General features: G+C 37.7%; 1 protein-coding gene and 2 long non-coding RNA genes across 3 annotated transcripts; 2 read left to right on the top strand and 1 right to left on the bottom strand.

Moving 5' to 3' along the window:
* The first annotated feature begins 1886 nt into the window (after window positions 1-1886).
* LOC147853097 (uncharacterized) lies at window positions 1887-2378 on the top strand. The gene is made up of 2 exons (XR_015531246.1): window positions 1887-1986; window positions 2055-2378. It is a non-coding gene; the product is annotated as an uncharacterized LOC147853097 (long non-coding RNA).
* Window positions 2379-4572: 2194 nt separating this feature from the next.
* Window positions 4573-17642, top strand: LOC147853095 (FAD-linked oxidases family protein). Its single transcript, XM_087332954.1, has 18 exons — window positions 4573-4806; window positions 5565-5643; window positions 5723-5826; window positions 5924-5972; window positions 9716-9808; window positions 9880-9994; window positions 10137-10197; window positions 10359-10395; window positions 10481-10542; window positions 11918-12014; window positions 12109-12183; window positions 12261-12369; window positions 14057-14166; window positions 14260-14322; window positions 14605-14684; window positions 14764-14894; window positions 17204-17247; window positions 17320-17642. The coding sequence occupies exons 1-18, from the start codon at window positions 4589-4591 to the stop codon at window positions 17437-17439; spliced, it is 1647 nt and encodes a 548-aa protein (XP_087189080.1). The 5' UTR covers window positions 4573-4588; the 3' UTR covers window positions 17440-17642.
* On the bottom strand, window positions 11439-11669 carry LOC147853096 (uncharacterized). The gene is made up of 2 exons (XR_015531263.1): window positions 11594-11669; window positions 11439-11489 (listed from the first exon to the last, which is right to left on the bottom strand). It is a non-coding gene; the product is annotated as an uncharacterized LOC147853096 (long non-coding RNA).
* Window positions 17643-18230: the final 588 nt, after the last annotated feature.

Genomic DNA, 18230 nt, shown 5'->3' with positions numbered 1-18230 from the left:
TGTGTGATGGTTGAATACATGTATGTGTGTATTTAAGATCTTCTTTGGGCTGTGAATGTGTGTGTTTGTTGTATGATGAATACATTTATTTGGGAATGTGTGTGTATACATGTGTATGATTGAATACATGTATTTGTGTATTTTAGATCTTCCATGGGCTGCGAATGTGTGTGCATGTGTATGATTGAATACATGTTTGTGTGTATTTAAGATCTTCTATAGGCTGTGATTTAATACATGTATGTGTGCATTTAAGATCTCCCATGGGCTGTGTATGATTGAATACATGTATGATTTTGATTTTGCCAACATTTGAATGTCATTTAAATGCCAACATTTGAATGCTTGAATTTGCCCATGTGATTCATGCATTATTGGGCTCTTTTTTATGCCCACATTTGAATGTCAAATCTAAAATCTTGTATACATTCTTTGCGTTTTTTCTCCCTAAATAATAGTAATGTAATGAATGCCTTTCTAAAAATGTTTTGTACAGATGGCTAGTCGGTCCAAGATCTTCATAGACTTTGATGCAGATTGGGGTGAAACAATACCCTATGAAGGGAGGTATGGCATGAATCATTTCTCTACTTTATATTGTGTATAAATAATAATGTTTGTGTGCTAACTTGAATGTTGGTTTAGGGTTTATGTAAGAAAGGGTGTTAGGTGCCCCAAATCCAATGATACGGAGGCTGAAAACATCATTACTCAAGACTCGAGCATGGATACGAACCCCATGCATGACGTGGGTCCAGGTGTTGAAGATATCAAAGTAAATGGTGAGTTTATGTCCATTCTTATAATCATTATTGATGTAAGCATATTTTGGGTTTTTCTAATGCAAATGTGACACCATTGTTGTAGTGGACCCTATGTCCCTCTTCAAGTGTGGAAGAGACTCAACAGGTATCAAATGTCGCACCTGTATTGTGGGAGATTCGTGTAGAAAAGAGGGGAGATGGTTTCGAAAAAAAGCGGACATGGAGGCCCATTTACAGAAGGCACATGGCATCCATGTAATACTGCCTCGGGGGCTAAAGATAGACGAAGAAGAGCAATCGACCTCCATGAGGAGTACAGCCACATCATTCTTCAGCGAATACGAAAGACAACGATCAATAAATCGTTTTTTGGATCCGGAGCTCAAGTATAATAGATCACGCCAATCACACATGAGGAAGTTGAGGACAAGAGCAATAAAAATCTTCAAAGCCACTCCGGACTCACTTCGAACATGCAAGGAGGCTGATTTCATTGCTCAATTCGTTAGCCAACAAATGGCCAGGTATGACGAGGGAAAGGAGCATAGGATGGCAAAAGTGAGGTTGAAGATTGCGGATGCGTCTAAAGATTATGTAAGTATGGTTTATGATTTTGTGTGCATCTTATGTGAGTTTAAAACTTATGATTATGTGTGAATCTTATGTATGAATTGTAGTGTAAGAGTCATGGAATTCCCATACCAAAGGATGAGGCACATGTCGAGATCGATGGTGGTCAAGACCAACTGTCAGAATCGACAATGCAACAAGCAAGGAGGCCGAAAATCCAAATCCGCAGGAAAGAAGTGGACCCATGTAATTCGGAGTTCATTACATCATCTGACACAGATGAGGATGCAAACATTGGGATTGTCTTTGTTGGTCCAGGGACAATCTCGAAAACATGGGATAACTCTGCAAGAAATAAGTTCACCAGGTATGTTGTTATGCTGGGGGCATGATATCAATAGTTAACATCATGTTTGTTTAGTAGTTACTAATCTAGCCTAATAAACAGGTATCAGGTGGCATGCCGACGACTGGATGTAGCGGTCTTCTTGTCGGAGATACAACTATGTTCGTTGATCACAGTAGGGGAGATGGCATCCACATGGATGATAACCCAACCCAACCTAATGGGACCGATTGTGGGTATTACGTGATGCAAACTATTCGCATGTTGGTCGAGGAGTTGATTCAAGGATTTGAGTCCGATCAATTTGTAAGTATTTATGAGATTTGAATTTGAGCATTTGTTTTTGTTTTTGTTGATGGCATCTTCAATTGTAGGGTAAGGAGCAATGGTTTGGATTCGAAGACGTGGAGCTCCTTCGGAAAATCATGGCAAAATGGGCACGAAGGACTTTGGGCATATGACTACGTGGAGTCATTTTGCAATGGTTGTATATGACTCAATGTAAATCTTTTTGGTTGTATATGAATCTCATTTTGGTTGTAGATGACTCAATGTAAATCATTTTGGTTGTAGATGACTCAATGTAAATCATTTTGGTTGTAGATGACTCAATGTAAATCATTTTGGTTGTAGATGACTCAATGTAAATCATTTTGGTTGTAGATGACTCAATGTAAATCATTTTGGTTGTATATGAATCTCATCTTGGTTGAATATGAATCAATTTTTGAATCTCATTTTGGTTGTATATGAATCTCATCTTGGTTGAATATGAATCAATTTTTGAATCGCATTTTGGTTGTATATGAATCTCATTTTGGTTGTGTATGAATCTCATTTTGGTTGTATATGAAAATCATTTTGGTTGTATATTGGAATTGTTTTGGGTGTCAAAAGAATAAGACTAATAGCTTATTGACAAGTAGTGAAGGCAATGGTTTTTGAGAAAGGCCAATAAAGAGTAAGTATATAGAAAGAGTGCTTCGGTCCTTACGTAAAGAATACATAGTAAGACATAATGTCAATCCATTTCAAAGACATAATAAGACTCAATGTCAATCCAATTCAAAGACATAATAAGACATAATAAGACTCAATGTCATTCCATTTCAAAGACATAAATAAGACTCAATGTCAATCCATTTCAAAGACATAAATAAGACTCAATGTCAATCCATTTCAAAGACATAAATAAGACTCAATGTCAATCCATTTCAAAGACATAATAAGACTCAATGTCAATCTTATGACTAAGGTTAAAAATTGGGAGTGCCATGACTAAGGTTGATTGGGCTTTGATCTTGCATCATGCCTATGCACTCCGAGATCTTGGGAAAGTGGCACATGTTCAACCCTACCTGCATGGTGAACCAGGATCTCCCGCCATACAACCATTTATCTTGATACTTCAAGATCAATGGATGTTGGAAATGTGTGAGCGGTTGACCCTAAACAACTCTTGGGCAATCGACTCGACATTTAAAACAAACCAATTTGGGCTACCATTATATGCCGCAGTTGCCCCCAATGCCATGGGAATTGGGATCCCATTATGGTACATGCTTTGTAGTTCTGATAAGGGGTCAAACCATGAGCAAGTGGCATTAGAAACTTGTTTGAGAGTCATATTCGCAAGGATGCCCACGGTGAGGCCAAATGCGATAGTGATCGATAAATGTTGGACGTCATATAATGCCATAACTAATGTGGTTGCAACAGACCGTCAATCTTGGATTGTTGTAAATGGGCAACGGTCCCAAACACATTTGTGGTTTGACATGTGTGTGGAGGAAACTCTGGCCCAAGTTTGGTAGAATGTTCAACTATGGACATGTTGACACTACCAATATTGTGGAAAGACATTGGCAGTTTATCAAGTATATTGCCTTGAGGGGAAGAATAAACCGATCAATTACCGACCTTCTACATGTCTTAATCGGGGACAGTGAAACTGGCACTTGCATAGGAGGAACGGTAATAGAGTGGTACAAGCAACGACAAGAAATATGTGAGAGTGGTCGGTTTGCACCTCGTGCGAATTGTAGGGATCAAAGGTCTCGACTTAAAGAAGCAGAGAGAATATTGGAAAGGTATGTCGAAAATAGACATCTCGCAAGAACTTATTGGCAGCAACAATAGACATCTCGTGCAACAATAGACATCTCGCAAGAACTTATTGGCAGCTCCCCAAACACTTCCAAATCCCACTCCGGAAAATTACAAAGAGGTGCTAGTCGGGCTAGGAGGAGATTGCCATTGGTTGACCATGAGAAGGTTCGGTGTTTGCGTTGCGATGGCTTGACCTTGACTTCAAGGGACTCAAATGTTACATGTTGTAAAAATTGTGGTTGCATCTTGCAATCATCCCGACATGAGCCATAATCTTAATATGTATATTTCAATTTAGGGTTGTCAACATCTGACATTTTAATATTTTATGTAAGACTTGTTATTTGAACCTTTACGTTTTTTTGAGAAATTTTATGGTCAGTTTCATGGAAAATATTTGTTGTACACTTACAATTTTGTGGAGTTTTTGATGTTTGTTGCTACAGAGTCGGGCTCCTTCTTACTGATGTGATCTGACAGCGGGGCTCCTTCTGACAGAGTCGGGCTCCTTTTTGACAGAGTCGGGCTCCCTGTGGCAGAGTCGGGCTCCTTTTCGCAGAGTCGGGCTCCTTCTGACAGACGTTGTCAGCTTTTTATCCATCTTGGACGGTGGAGATCGAACGCGCCATCAGCGATGTGACCTGTACCGTCCCTCTCCGCGATTCCCTCACTTGCCCTCTTTAATATTTGGTAGCAGTTAGTCACGAGCAATACATATACATACATACATACATACATACATACATACTACTACTGCTACTACTGTGACTGTCATCGATTGATTCACCCGCCATCATCCATGGCTTTCTCGACTCGATTGCTTCGTCTCTGCTTTCCTCGTTACACGCCTCCTTTCTTCTACCACTTCCCTCGCCCTCTTGCCACCTCCTCTTCGCATTCGCATTCTCGCCGTCGCTCACACTCACATGGCCATGGTCTCTTCGCTTTATCTGTTGCGTCTTCTGCTTCCGCTGCTTTTCTCTTTTCGCAGAAGATGCTCTCCGCCGAGCCTCACAAGTATGTATGTATATATATATATATATATATATATTCTTGCCTCGGAATTTGTTTTATTTTGTTTTTATTTCCCTCATCCTTTGAGCTTAAATCGTCTCTAAATGAGCATTAAACCATCAGAAAGGAAGGCATTCGGTACAAAACAAAATAGGAATCACAGGATTTCCACAAAAAAATAGGAATTAAAGGATTTCCAGATGCTTGGCCCAATTTGAAGATTGATGGATGTGTACCATATGAATGAATGAAAAAAAAAAATACTCGCAAATTGGAAACTTTTGTAGAGTTTATTGGATCAAGCATAAACATTTGTAGACAATGAAAGACTATTTGGAGATCATCCGAAGAAGATGTTTCCTGTCATTCTCATTCTTCTTGGATTGTACGCATGTATAACAGGTAAAATCATATCAACATTGAGAAACCCTCTATTTTAGATAACCTACAAAGGAGGAATAAGTTGTGGTGGTATGAATAGCAAGGACACCCTTTTTTACATGCATAAAATCAGATTAATCCAGTTCCCAGTACAAACACCACTGATGCTTAATGGTGTTCAATTCATAACCATTGTGCAAGTTCTTTTCTAAAGCTGTATACAATGTAATGAGACAGTTTTGTTCTCATGAGATGTATTTTTGTCGCCGTCATGTAATAACATGATGATTCAATGGAAGTTTATTAACCACAATGTGCTTAATTAGATGTTGTCACATAATTATGTTTTGATCATAACGTAAACCTTGTTCCTTTTTTAGGGTTCAAATTCTTCAGGAATCTTTGAGTCAACAAAATGTGCAAGATTCTTTTATTGCAGAGTTGAAGGCTATTTGTGGTGTAGGGTTTTATCTCCTTGATCTTTATTTAAAGGGTGGGATTCTGTTTGTAGGAAATCTCTTACTTGGCTATGTTATAGGAAGAGTATGTGGTGCTCGATCCAGAGGATAGAGAAATACATGGCAAGCCTGTAAACAGCTATCATCCTGCAGAGCACATTCCAGATGTGGTTGTGTACCCAAAGTAAGCGTTCATTGTTCATTCATCCATGCATGCATCATCACCTTATGGTTTTTTGAAAGTAGTGTTTATTTCCCCCCCTGTGACATTTGTACTGCAGGACTCAAGAAGAAGTGGTAGGAGTGGTGAAAGCATGCAACAAATTTAAGGTTGTTAATGCTAACTAGAAAATATTATGGTGAATGAAAGACATGATATAATGTAGGAATCTTTTTCACTCTCCTCGTCTCGTTTGAATCTTGTGATTGTTCTACAATGTAGATGTATTTGGAATCTCGGTGATTCTTAACTATGACTTGAACATTTGTTTTGACCGATGTTCACTGAATCTTGTGTCTGAATTGCATGCTTTATGATGATGTGATATTGGATACTTATAGGAGATGAGATATCTTAGACTATCATGTTCTCTAATTAAATTTCAATACACATGTTTTACAGAAGACAGAGCCATCACACTCCCCAATAAGTATTTTGGAAAATTGGGCAATAGCCCAAGGGTAATATAACAATGTGGTCTATTATGATTCATAAACTGTACAAGTTCTAGACATGCTGCTGTATTTTATATTAGTACACTTCTATTACCTTTCTAGGGAGGGATTTCAACCAAAATTTGGGGTCTTGGATTTCTATGATCAAAGATGTTTGAGCTTCTTTCTGTAGAGGTCAGCACTTTAAGAGTCTTTTTTGAGTTGTTGGTGAAGTCAGCACATAGTTCCAAAGAGGATGTTAGGGGTTCCATGGAGAGATATTCCAGAAGACCCGACAATAGCAAGCATCTCGCAATGGGATAGTTCTTGCCTAAGCTCTTTAGTTGGGCTGCTTGGATTCCTCACAATGGATGCTACCTACATTGGAGAATACATCATTGCAACACAATTTTGTTGGAGGTTGCAGGCATCACTTTGAATGTTTTCTTAAGAGTGATATACATTGTAAGACTGCTGCATAGGGCAATCCACTTATCGTCTATCTCTCCTGCAATTATGGTATATCCTATTGATTACTTTTCATTTTTCTCATACATTATCATCAGGCCTTCTTATATAAGTACACGTCTAGTTTATGTGTTAGGGTGAAACTTAGGATCTCTTTACATCTGTTAGTGATTAAGATAAGCGATACGCACGCAAATCTATGGAAGAATAGATTTGGCAATTATGCTGTCAAGGCTAGGAATAAGAGGACCAATGTGTTATAAGAGGGAGATACTACCGCCTCTTTAAATGAGGCTTTGGCGTACTCATCAAAGTAATGGAATATGATTGGTATTATTCTTGCGAGAACTCAAAAGACACCTGGAAAAGTTTTCGAATGACAAGAGTACATCCACAACAGCTCTCAAACAAAAAACCATCTCAACTTTCTTTAACAACATCACTCCTTCTCATGCTACAAGTCAATCAAGGGCTACACAAGGTCAGTTTCAATCATATACTAGAACAGGTTACAATAGATGGGGCAATAGCAATTTGTCATGCACATAAACCTTGTCACCCTTGTCATTGATAGATAAAGGCATTATCACCTGACATTGAAGTGTGTCCTTCACTTTGGAGACCTCTCCATCTCGAATCGATATGTTTTGGAATCAGAAGTTTCAGTCCATCAGTCTTAGCTAACAAGACTTTTTTGTACATTTAGCAGTTTTACTAGATTCTTACATAGTATCATTACCACTCTCTATGGTCTCTATATAGATGAGGTATCAAATCACATAGAGAGATTCGGGGGTTCGGGAGCTTGCCTAGCGGGTATAGCTATACAAATGTTGCTATATGCAGATGATATTGTGCTGATTTTTGACTCTCTGGAGGAACTACAAAGACATCTAAATGTCTTTAAACTATTTTGTAAAGACAAAGGTTTGTTCATAAACATGGATAATTCTAAAGTGATGGTGTTTAACGCCACTCAAGTATGGGTAACAAGATCAGAACTAGAATTCTTCTTGGAAGAGTAAAGGGTGGAATATATGTGCTCCACATACCTAGAAGTCTTAACAAAGCAAATCATTGGAAAGATTTAGAAAGACATTTAGTGTCAATGATCGTCCACATGATAAGGATCAAAACATTGGTGCCCCGTGATATAATTTGGGCAGAGATTGGAGCAGCCCCTATAATCACCGAGGCATTATTCCGATTAGTGACTTGATCCAACGTCTTTGGGAGTTCCCTAAAGGAAGGTACTCAAGGTTAGCACTAATGTTCAAGAGAACTGGCTGAACATGGAGATGTTCATTGTTGGTATGCTAAAATGAAGCAATGGTTCGAGTCACATGGCATAAGCATAAAATACACTAACCCCATTTCAATATAGCTTGGACTGTCCCCATCTAAACATGACCAAAGTGGAAAAGAATAGAGTGATCCAAACTGATATTATTAACTTGGAAAACAAGGTAACATGGTGAAGCCCCAAAATATCACTCGGTACAAAGATGGCCCACTACAGGACACGTTGTACACACACCGGAGGATGGATCCATCATCAGGCCACCTTATATGGAGATACATCTATCCTATGTGCTGTGCAGTGTGATAGGGCAGCTGTGAACCTCATCACATCAATTAGAGATCGAGGTAGGAGTGGAATTGTGTCGTTAAGGCGTGGAATCTGAAGAACTCTATGTTTGTCACTATAGTGTCTTTTATGAAATAAGAGAGAGATACCATTGCCTCTTTAAACAAGGCTTTGGCCAGCTACGCAAGTCAATGGAATATGAGGACCAACAGTTCCTAGGACTTTTCTTGCTAGAACTCAAGAGACACAATGAAAAGTTGTTTGACAACATTACAACCACACAAGCTCATCCATAAAGAACGATCACAACTTTCTTTAGTCCCATCACTCGTACTAATGCTACAAGTCAATCAAGGGCTACACAAATGTGCTCCCGACTAGGGCATAATAAAGATCAGGCAATGGCAATTTGTAGGGCATGTAGGCACCGGCGTCATGAACCATAATATCACCACCCTTGTCATCAACAGGTAAAGGCCGTTATCTCCACCATTGCGGGTGCTTACCTTGCTTCGGAAACCTCTCCATTGTGGATCAACCTATGCCAGAGATCTTTTGAAGACAAAAGTTACAATATATTGGACTTGAGAATCTTACATGTGCCGAAAACAAGATTATTTAGTCTCTTTTTATTTTATGTTCCATTATATTTACTTAGGAATATTTATTTCATTTTGATATGTTGGTCTCAAAGACGAGAGGACACTTAAGATGTAATCTCTTGTTTGGTCTTATAGGCCAGTTCAGCCTCTTAAGACTTTGATATATCTTTCTTTCTTTCTTTCTTTCTTATATGGATAGACCTCTATCTCATGTGTCTAGTTCAGGACCTCTTCACATTAGTTAGAAATGAGATAGGCAGATATGCAGTCAAGCTTGTGAAAGAATGGATATGGCAATGGTACCATCAGGTGGATGAATCAGAAAAACACTGTCTGCCACTGGTGTTTTTGATGAAATAAGAGGGAGATATCACTGCCTCTTCAAACAAGGCTTTGGCCCCCTGTTCCAAATCATGGAATACACAAGCCAACAGGGTTTGGGATTGTTCTACTAGAACTCAAGAGATAGAGAGAAGTTGAAGGACAACAATGCAACCGCAACATATTGTACTATGTAAACTCTTGTTTGGTCTTATATGCCATTTTGGCCTCTTAAAAGATGTTAATATCGTTTTCTGTCTTTCTTTCTGCATTTATTTACTTTTTATGTAGTCACATTTAATTTATTTTGTTGTTCTCAAAGAGAATACAACATTTTAAAATGCAATCTCTTGTGGTCGTATAGGCCATTTTGGCCTCTTGAAAGACATAAATATATTTTCTTTCTTTCTTCACTCTACCTTATGTACATTTTGTTTTAGGTTCCAATCATACCTTTTGGTGGTGCCACCTCAATTGAAGGACAAACATTGACCCCTTTCAAGGGTGTAAGCGTTGACATGAGTCAAATGAAGGTGAGCACTTCATTTTGTGGAATTCTGTTGCACATCCACAATGTGACAAGTTTTATTTGGCATGCTCTTAGGCTATTAAAGCGCTGAATGTTGATGACATGGATGTGGTAGTGGAGCCTGGTCTTGGATGGATTGAACTTAATGAATTTCTGAAACCTTATGGATTATTTTTTCCATTAGATCCAGGTACCCTTGTAGCATAAAAGCAGTAACATATAGGACTTTCAAGTATGCTATTTATCAAGTGAAGTTTGAACTAGTTCAGTATGAAATAAATTTCTTTAATCAAGCTGAGCATCTTTTTGTGGGATATGTAAATATGTGCCAGGTCCTGGAGCGTCAATTGGTGGGATGTGTGCAACTCGTTGTTCAGGCTCTCTTGCTGTCCGGTATTGAACTGCCCTGTATGCAATCATCTGCATATCAAGATGAATTCCTTCCCTTCCCATGTATCAATTATGTTGGGCAGGGATAAATTAACATTGTTCACCTTGATGTTCAATTATAATATTGTGTGATTATCTTCTTACTCTATACTTTAATATCTCAGGTATGGTACAATGAAGGACAATGTTATCTCATTGAAGGTTAGCTTTGATACTATCCTTATTAGATATTCTTTAGAGACCAGCTGATTCACCAAATTTCAGGTATTATCTGGTGCTGCTGCAGGCAGTTCTCGCGAATGGAGATGTGATCAAAACAGCAAATCGTGCTCGCAAAACATCTGCAGGGTTTGTCCCAAACTTCTCAATGGATTATGTAAACTATGCATGATTAACGACTTGTTTTTAGATATGATGTAAGTTCTTCGTAATGCATTATGTTTCTGGCTGGAAAACCTCAATCTTATGTCAAAATATGCGAAGTGATTTCGTGAAAATGGCCAGCAGGTCACGGTATCTGTCTTAATGTAGATCAAGAATTTTGTTGATGATAATGAAGTTTGTTGTGAGATTTCCCAAAAAAGCACTTATCTGACGTCTTCGAAAATATTTGCCAATGGCCAAAGATCCAGAGTTACTGGTAACGGTGTCTTGGGAAAATGGTTGTATGTGTACAAGATTCAAGTCCGTTGCAGATGATGCCATTATTAAATGCTACAATTCGTTAGGTATATACAGCTTGATTTATTAGGTTGATGTAATGCATGTATAGATGATGTAAAGAAAGAATAAGAAATCTGGAAGAAATACAACTAATGGAAACTCTTGTGCATCGTATTGTTATGCATGCCTATTATCTCTACCTAGTACTTGTAGGAGCCATGAGATTCTTCTACTTCAATGATAGTCTCTCTAATATTTTCATATGATGACCACAAGAATCCCACTTGTCTTTGGTCAGGATAGTCCATAAACCAAGGTGAGGTCCAATGCTCTGCTTGTGGGGTTTGGAGATGAAGTATATAAGATGGAGAATAATGCTTGACCAAAAAGCTCATTTGGCTCACTCCAAAACCTCTAGGGCACATGGATGGATCATCACATAGAAGACATGGATGATACATAGTATTGTTTCTGAAGTTTGAGCATGATCTTCCGGGTGGTTCATCGTGAATGACATTGTTATCATATGGCATCATCCTATGAGAGTGTTCATCAGTTGACAAACTCACGTTCTACCTCTCTGTACATAATATCCTCTGCATAACTTGTATCATGGTTCCTATATCATTGTACTATGCTCACAACCGAGATACATAATTTAGGTACAATGTCTTAGCTTTATTTACTATTCTTCTATAAGATTCATGTGGATGTAATTCATTGACTCATGTGTCACTTAGGCTTTTTGGAGCCATTCATTTTATTTCATCTCATTTCTTCCAACTATTTCTCCTTGATACCCTAAACTCTTCAGCATTGTAGGAGTGAAACTTTAAGATTCTTCTTCTTTCTCTTTGAAATGATTGTGGAGAATGTTATGGATGTACGTAACAATTTGTACATATAAGTAATATCTTTTTTCTTTAGCATTTAGTTTGGATAATTTGCTTCTGTAACAAAAGCTAAAATCTTTCTTTCTTCTGCTATTTCTTTGTATGCTAAAAAGAATGCTGAACTAATTCTAATATTGTTATCTATGTCCTATTTTTCTTTTTTGAAGATATGATATGACAAGATTGATGATTGGAAGTGAAGGCACACTAGGGATTATAACTGAAGTGACATTAAAACTTCAAAAGATCCCAGAAGCATCTGTTGTATGCATTTACTATGAGAACTATCCTTAGCCAAGTTTTTTCATATTGCGAAATTAAAAAGTTTTTTCTTTCTTATTGAGATTGGGTTCTTCAGGTAGCAATCTGCAACTTCCCTTCAATCAAAGATGCAGCTGATGTGGCCATTGCTACAATGCACTGTGGCATTCAGGCAAGAGTTTTTTGGACTTACGTCCTGCTTCACTTATTCTATTATGCATAATCCACTTTTTGATGGGATGGCTGTAGGTTAGTCGGGTAGAACTTCTGGATGAAGTCATGGTAAAGATTTTAAATATTGCTAATGGTGGAAGTATGAAGGAAACACCAATCTTAATGTTTGAGTTTGTTGGCACAGGTAATTAATGAGTTGAATGGAGATTTATATTTCACAAATCCAACTTATAAATCATACATTTAAATGAGCTATCATAGTATGCACAATTATCTACGAATACTAATCAAGAAAAATGAGTTCCCCGATGACCTGTTTCCCTGATTATGTAATTTTAGGTAATGTGTGAGTTGAATGGAAAATTATATTTCACAAATCCAACTTCTAAATCATAAACTGAAGATGAACTATCATAATATGCAACCTTATCTATGAATACCAATCAAAATGGCCTGTAAGATCAAACAAGAAATTGCATCTTAAAATGTTGTCTTGGCTTTAAGAAACAATAACCAAAATAAATAAATGTACCTTAAATGAAATAAATGACGATGTGACGAAAGTATCTTATCTATACATGTAAGTTTCTCGAATCATATATCTTCTAATTTTTGTCTTCAAAAAATCTCTAGCGTAGGCCAATCCAGAATGGAGAGGTCTCTGAAGCGAGCAAGGCACTTGTGATGGTGGGAGATAATGGCCTTTATTTGTTGATGACAAGGGTGATAAGATCGTGGTCCACGAGCCCGAGGACTACATGATCAAGAAATTGCTATTGCCTGATCTATTGTAACCCCTTGTCAACATCCTAGTCGGGAGCCCATTTGTGTAGCCCTTGATTGACTTGCAGGAGTAATGGAGCTAAACAAAAGCTATATTTGCACTTTGTTGATTAGCATGTGTGCTTGTATTGTTGTCCTTCAACAATTTTTCCTTGTGTCTCTCAATTCTAGCAAGAAAAGTCCCAAGTACTGTTGGTCCTCATATTCCGTTACCTTGCATAATGGGCCAAAGTGTTGCTTAGAGACAATGGTTTCTCCATCTTATTTCATAAAAACAGTACAATGACAAATGTTCTTCTTCAGATTTCACTCCATTGACACAAATTATTTCTTCAAGAGGTATTTGTGTACATCTGCCTACCTCAATCTCTAACTGATGCGAAGAAGTTTGCAGCTTCCTTATCACACATTGCAACTTGTACACATATTCCAACTTGAAAACAAGCTTTGTAGAAACTTGAAAACAGATATTCTAACTGTGATTGAAAACAAGCTTTGTAGAAACTTGAAAACACATATTCCAACTTTGATCTAGACCTTAATTCGATAGACTCAAGGCTCCAACCATTGGATCATATCAGTTGATACTTGAACTGAATCAATTGGCCATAATTTCACATGTACAAATTGACCTTTTATAAGGTTATATGTCGTTATTTCTTCAGTTAGAGGTTCATGATACATATTACTTTGACTTGGGGCATAGTGGGATATAAAGACGCATAGTGGGATATAAAGACAACATGGTTCATCATGTTCATGTCTTGTTGATTGCACTCCCTGATACATTAGATACGTTACCTCTCTTTGGGTCGTTTTGGCAAGGATTTCCTTAACATTGTTTGCATGATCTTATAATCATTAGGAAAACTTAATGTTTCGAATTCTTGGAGGAAATCAGTATTAAACATATGTATCAGAAATTGGTATTGAAATGTCAGTCTACGGAGTTGCTTAGATATGCCCAATATAATCTTTCTTTGCTTTTCCCATACGCTTGCACAGAGATCAGTGAGTCCATTGTATTCTAGTCTTATAAAAGTATAATATTTAATCATTTGTCTAATTGATTCAAATGTGATTCGCAGATGCATATGCTCTAGAGCAAACTCTGAGAGTGCAGAAAATAGCAGAAGAGCACCATGGTGCGGGATTTAAGTATTATGAGACACCTGAAGAAAAGGAACAATTATGGAGGGTATACTCTTAATTAAACTCCATACTTTTTTTACTTTTATCATGTGATTGATACCATGCGAGTTTATGAGTAATTCAACTGTTCCATGTATAGATGAGGAAGGAGGCATTGTGGGCATGTTATGCGGCGGTACCAAATGCTGAAGCAATGACTACAGTAAGAAAGTCATTGGTTAATGCTCGAATGAAACATGGCTTTGATGGGATCTAATGTCTATGTTGATAAGAAACTCGTAGCGAGTATTTTGTAAAATATTCTAAAAGTTACAATTAAATTGGCAAGTGTCCATCTCCATAAATAATTGTTGCCACTATGGTCAGCTGAGAAATTTCTAATTTCTATATTGACACAAGGTTAGGAATTGAATTGACATGCTAATCTAAAGATGGTGAAGAAAAATTACAAAACCTGTTTGTGAACTCAAGTGGGTGCTTGCAGGATGTTTGTGTTCCACTATCCAGGCTTGCAGATTGCATTACAAAGTCTAAAGATGAGCTTGATGCATCACCACTCACTTGGTAATGGAGACATCTTTTCTACCACTAAGCTAGCTGGAAAACTATTTTGAAGTGTATGTTTTAACAATTTTCTATACAGTGGAATTGTTTCCCATGCAGGGGATGGTAATTTCCATACAGTAATCATGTTTGACCCTTCCAATCAGGAACAAGCAAAAGAAGCTGTTCGTCTGAGTGAATTCATGGTATACACAGCGTTGTCAATGGATGGTAAGAGTCGTTATAAATAGTGAATGTTCAGTGTTTTGATAAATTGGCAAGCTCTATACAAACTGCTAGAAATTTAGAAATGGCCTGTTCTTTGGTGATGAAGTATTTCTTTTGATGACTTGGCTGCCGTGGCTCTTGTGCACGGGCCATGCATACCAGCTATACTATACTTTTATAATCTGTGCATTGCATCTGGTTGAATTATGTCCCTAAACTCTGTGATAACTCCACTAGTTGGAGGCTCAAATATGTTACAAAGTATATCAGTCACCTTCTTCTTACACCATGTTATACTGCACTGACACTGACTTTTCAGCTTGACTTTCGGAGGATGGTCAATTGCTCACAATTTTCTTGCTGTTGCAAGAGGTTCCTTGCTATATATTGCAATTTGCTACTTTCCACCTGCCTACTGTGGGTTTGAACCTCTGAGTGTATTACCATATCTATCATTATATGATATCATAAGGTTTGCTAGTATTTGGGGATTTAGTACTGTAAGAGACTTCAGTGCATGAAGTTATGATGGAAAACTAACTTTTTCACACAAGGGAGGCCATGTATGGAGAAGTTATGGCATAAGAAGTTGGCCTAAAGCAGCAAGCTCAAGTATGAGCAAAGTAACAGATTATGGCAACAAATTTCTAGCCTTGGGAAGTGCACATGGATTTGTGATATATAATGGTTTGTCACAATGACCCAGATTGGCGGCTTTGACATGTTGACGTTTATGTGTATAGTTGTGGAGTATAGAATGCTAGATTTGGATCCTTTTGCACCGCTAAAGGAAGTCGACAAGGATTGGCGAACACATCCAAACTTGGTAGACTCACCCACAATAGTTGGGATGATGAGGACTATCATGATACAAGGAGATGCTACTCACAGGATTTGTACTCATAAACAAGCAAGAGCAGCCTTCCAAAGGAAGAAGAAGAGATTATATTTGGCTAAATTCAAAATATATGTATATTGCCTGCTCCTAGGACAAGAAAGTAGAATAGCATGGGAAATATTTAATGAGAGGCAACCTATTACACAACTGATCGCATCTCAGGTGGGGCATCAATATGCAATGTACTATGATATCCCCGGGTAGCCACTTTCTCCCAGCCACATGGCTCAAGCCCCGTGATGCCAAGCAATTTTAGGACAATCATGGCGGTCCATTATTTGGCTTAACTATATGGCTCGATCCTAGAGTCATAATTGAGTGTATGGTCAAAGAGGAATGGTTGTTGAGCTGAACAGGCTTTGCTTTCGAATGGGGTTCACAGTTTCCATCATATATTAATCTGCTGAGCCCTTATCAAAGCAAGTAGACCCATAAAAAAGGGATTTTTTACTGTTTTGTGGATTTCTGAAAAGCCCTTGACATTGTACCCGTCTCTCAGCCCTTGCTGCAGCTAGAAACCCTTGGCGTCTCCAATCAGAAAAGTGCGACAGGGAATATATGCACTCTATGAATCCCTGGTGAAAATAATATGTTTGAACAAAATGATTTTAAACCATTTGATATCTTTTATTCCTTTGGATAGGCGTAGATTTGTAAGGTTATAGCTGTATACCCAAACCTCAAAATATCGCTATGCAAAAGCTTGTTTTACTCCAATTGTACTAGCCACGGTCCAACAACCCATTTGTGGGTGGGCATGGGAAAAATGGTCACCTACTGTACTAATCTGTCATGATTTTGTGCCTTTTCAAAGTGTAACTGATCTAATGTATTTCTTGCCATGTGTAAAAAGGTCAATACTGGAATCAGTATTGACTAGTGATCAAGCATTGTATCTCCTCTCCCTTGTGTTGGACTTACTGAACTGTTGGTGTTGCTGCTGATGGACCTGTCTAGGTTCACATTCATGGGATTGTGGTGATTGACAACATCAGTAGCACTTCTCGAGTTGTCTCAAAGTTTATTCATTTGTGAATGTCAAGATAGGGCCAATGGATTCAGACCTATCAGAATCAAAATGAAAATAATTGAGCTTTTGATACATGGGCAACTTGCATTCTTTTGTTTGAAAGGTCCACATGGCAGTATTATTTAATTGCATCTGAAGATGAAACCTAATCTCATCTATAAATAATGCAATTTCTCTGGGGATAGGTGATAAAACACCACTGTGAATATATAGGTCTACACTTGGTAGTTAAACTCCTGAGGATGTTAAGGATGTCCTTTTTTCTGAATACAACATTGCCAGCTGCATTGTTTAAGGATAGTTTTTTATAATGCAAATTTTCATTTGCAAAGGATAGTCTTTTATAATACAGTATTTTTACTAGAAAACTGGTTTAAATTTCAGGTACTAGTACCGGAGAGCATGGCGTTGGAACTGGAAAGCTCAAGGTGATAGTTTTCCAACTAGAGGAATTAGTTTTGACACACGGGAATTAACATATGGGATAATATTTTTTGCAGTACATGGAAAAAGAACATGGCTACAATACATTGAAGGCGATGAAAAATATCAAGCATGCTCTTGATCCAAATAACATAATGAATCCTGGAAAGATGATACCCTCTCATGTGTGCCTTTGAACCTCGCATCACACTTGCTTATATCACTAACTGTCATACCTTGTGATAAAGTGTCATTCTGATGGAGTGTAAGATGGAAGGAATCAAATGCCTATGATTTACTTGTACAATGTTCTTCTCAAGAATGGTGTAATAAAAAGGTAATCTGGAACACGAAGTAAATAAAAGGTCTTTACATGTCATGCCATTCTGAGTTTCATGGATATTCTTCCACGTTTCCCGACTTATTAAGTACATACACAACCCAAGTTCTTATTTTGTTTTTTGGTTCAGAATAAATGTAAGCTGCTAGTTACAAATGTTTTGAATTTTTCTCATATTGGGCCAATGAATGTTATTGTGTGGTGGCCATTGTTACAGGGAGAAATTTAAAATATCTGATAACTTGTAATGTATTAATGGCAATCCAACATGCATATCCACATCTATGCATGAGATTATTCCGAAAGGTTATACCTATAAAACATTAGAAAGCATATTTTTGTAATCTCAATGATTACTGGATTCATGTTTTGTTATCGAGTATAATTTAATAATCAATCTGGTCTAATCTGCTGATTAAGAATATGACAATTAACAGGGGTTACTTCCTCAACATAAGATTTCTATCTAGGGGTTAGAGAGAGAAAACATCAACCAAACAAGCAAGTATCAAGCTCTGCCCTACAATCCTCGACAGGTTTCGAAAATGGGCTTGTTTAGGTTACATAAAGCTTGATTAGTATCCAGCCTGAAGTATAGAGGGCCATGATTTGAAATATATTTAATCTCTATAGCGAAGGGAACAATAC

Source organism: Azolla caroliniana, unplaced genomic scaffold (genome assembly GCF_043228905.1).
Source record: "Azolla caroliniana isolate FFs.n. ecotype wild unplaced genomic scaffold, voAzoCaro1.0.p SCAF_17, whole genome shotgun sequence".
Lineage (NCBI taxonomy): Eukaryota > Viridiplantae > Streptophyta > Polypodiopsida > Salviniales > Salviniaceae > Azolla > Azolla caroliniana.
This window is presented reverse-complemented; position numbering and strand designations above follow the sequence as displayed.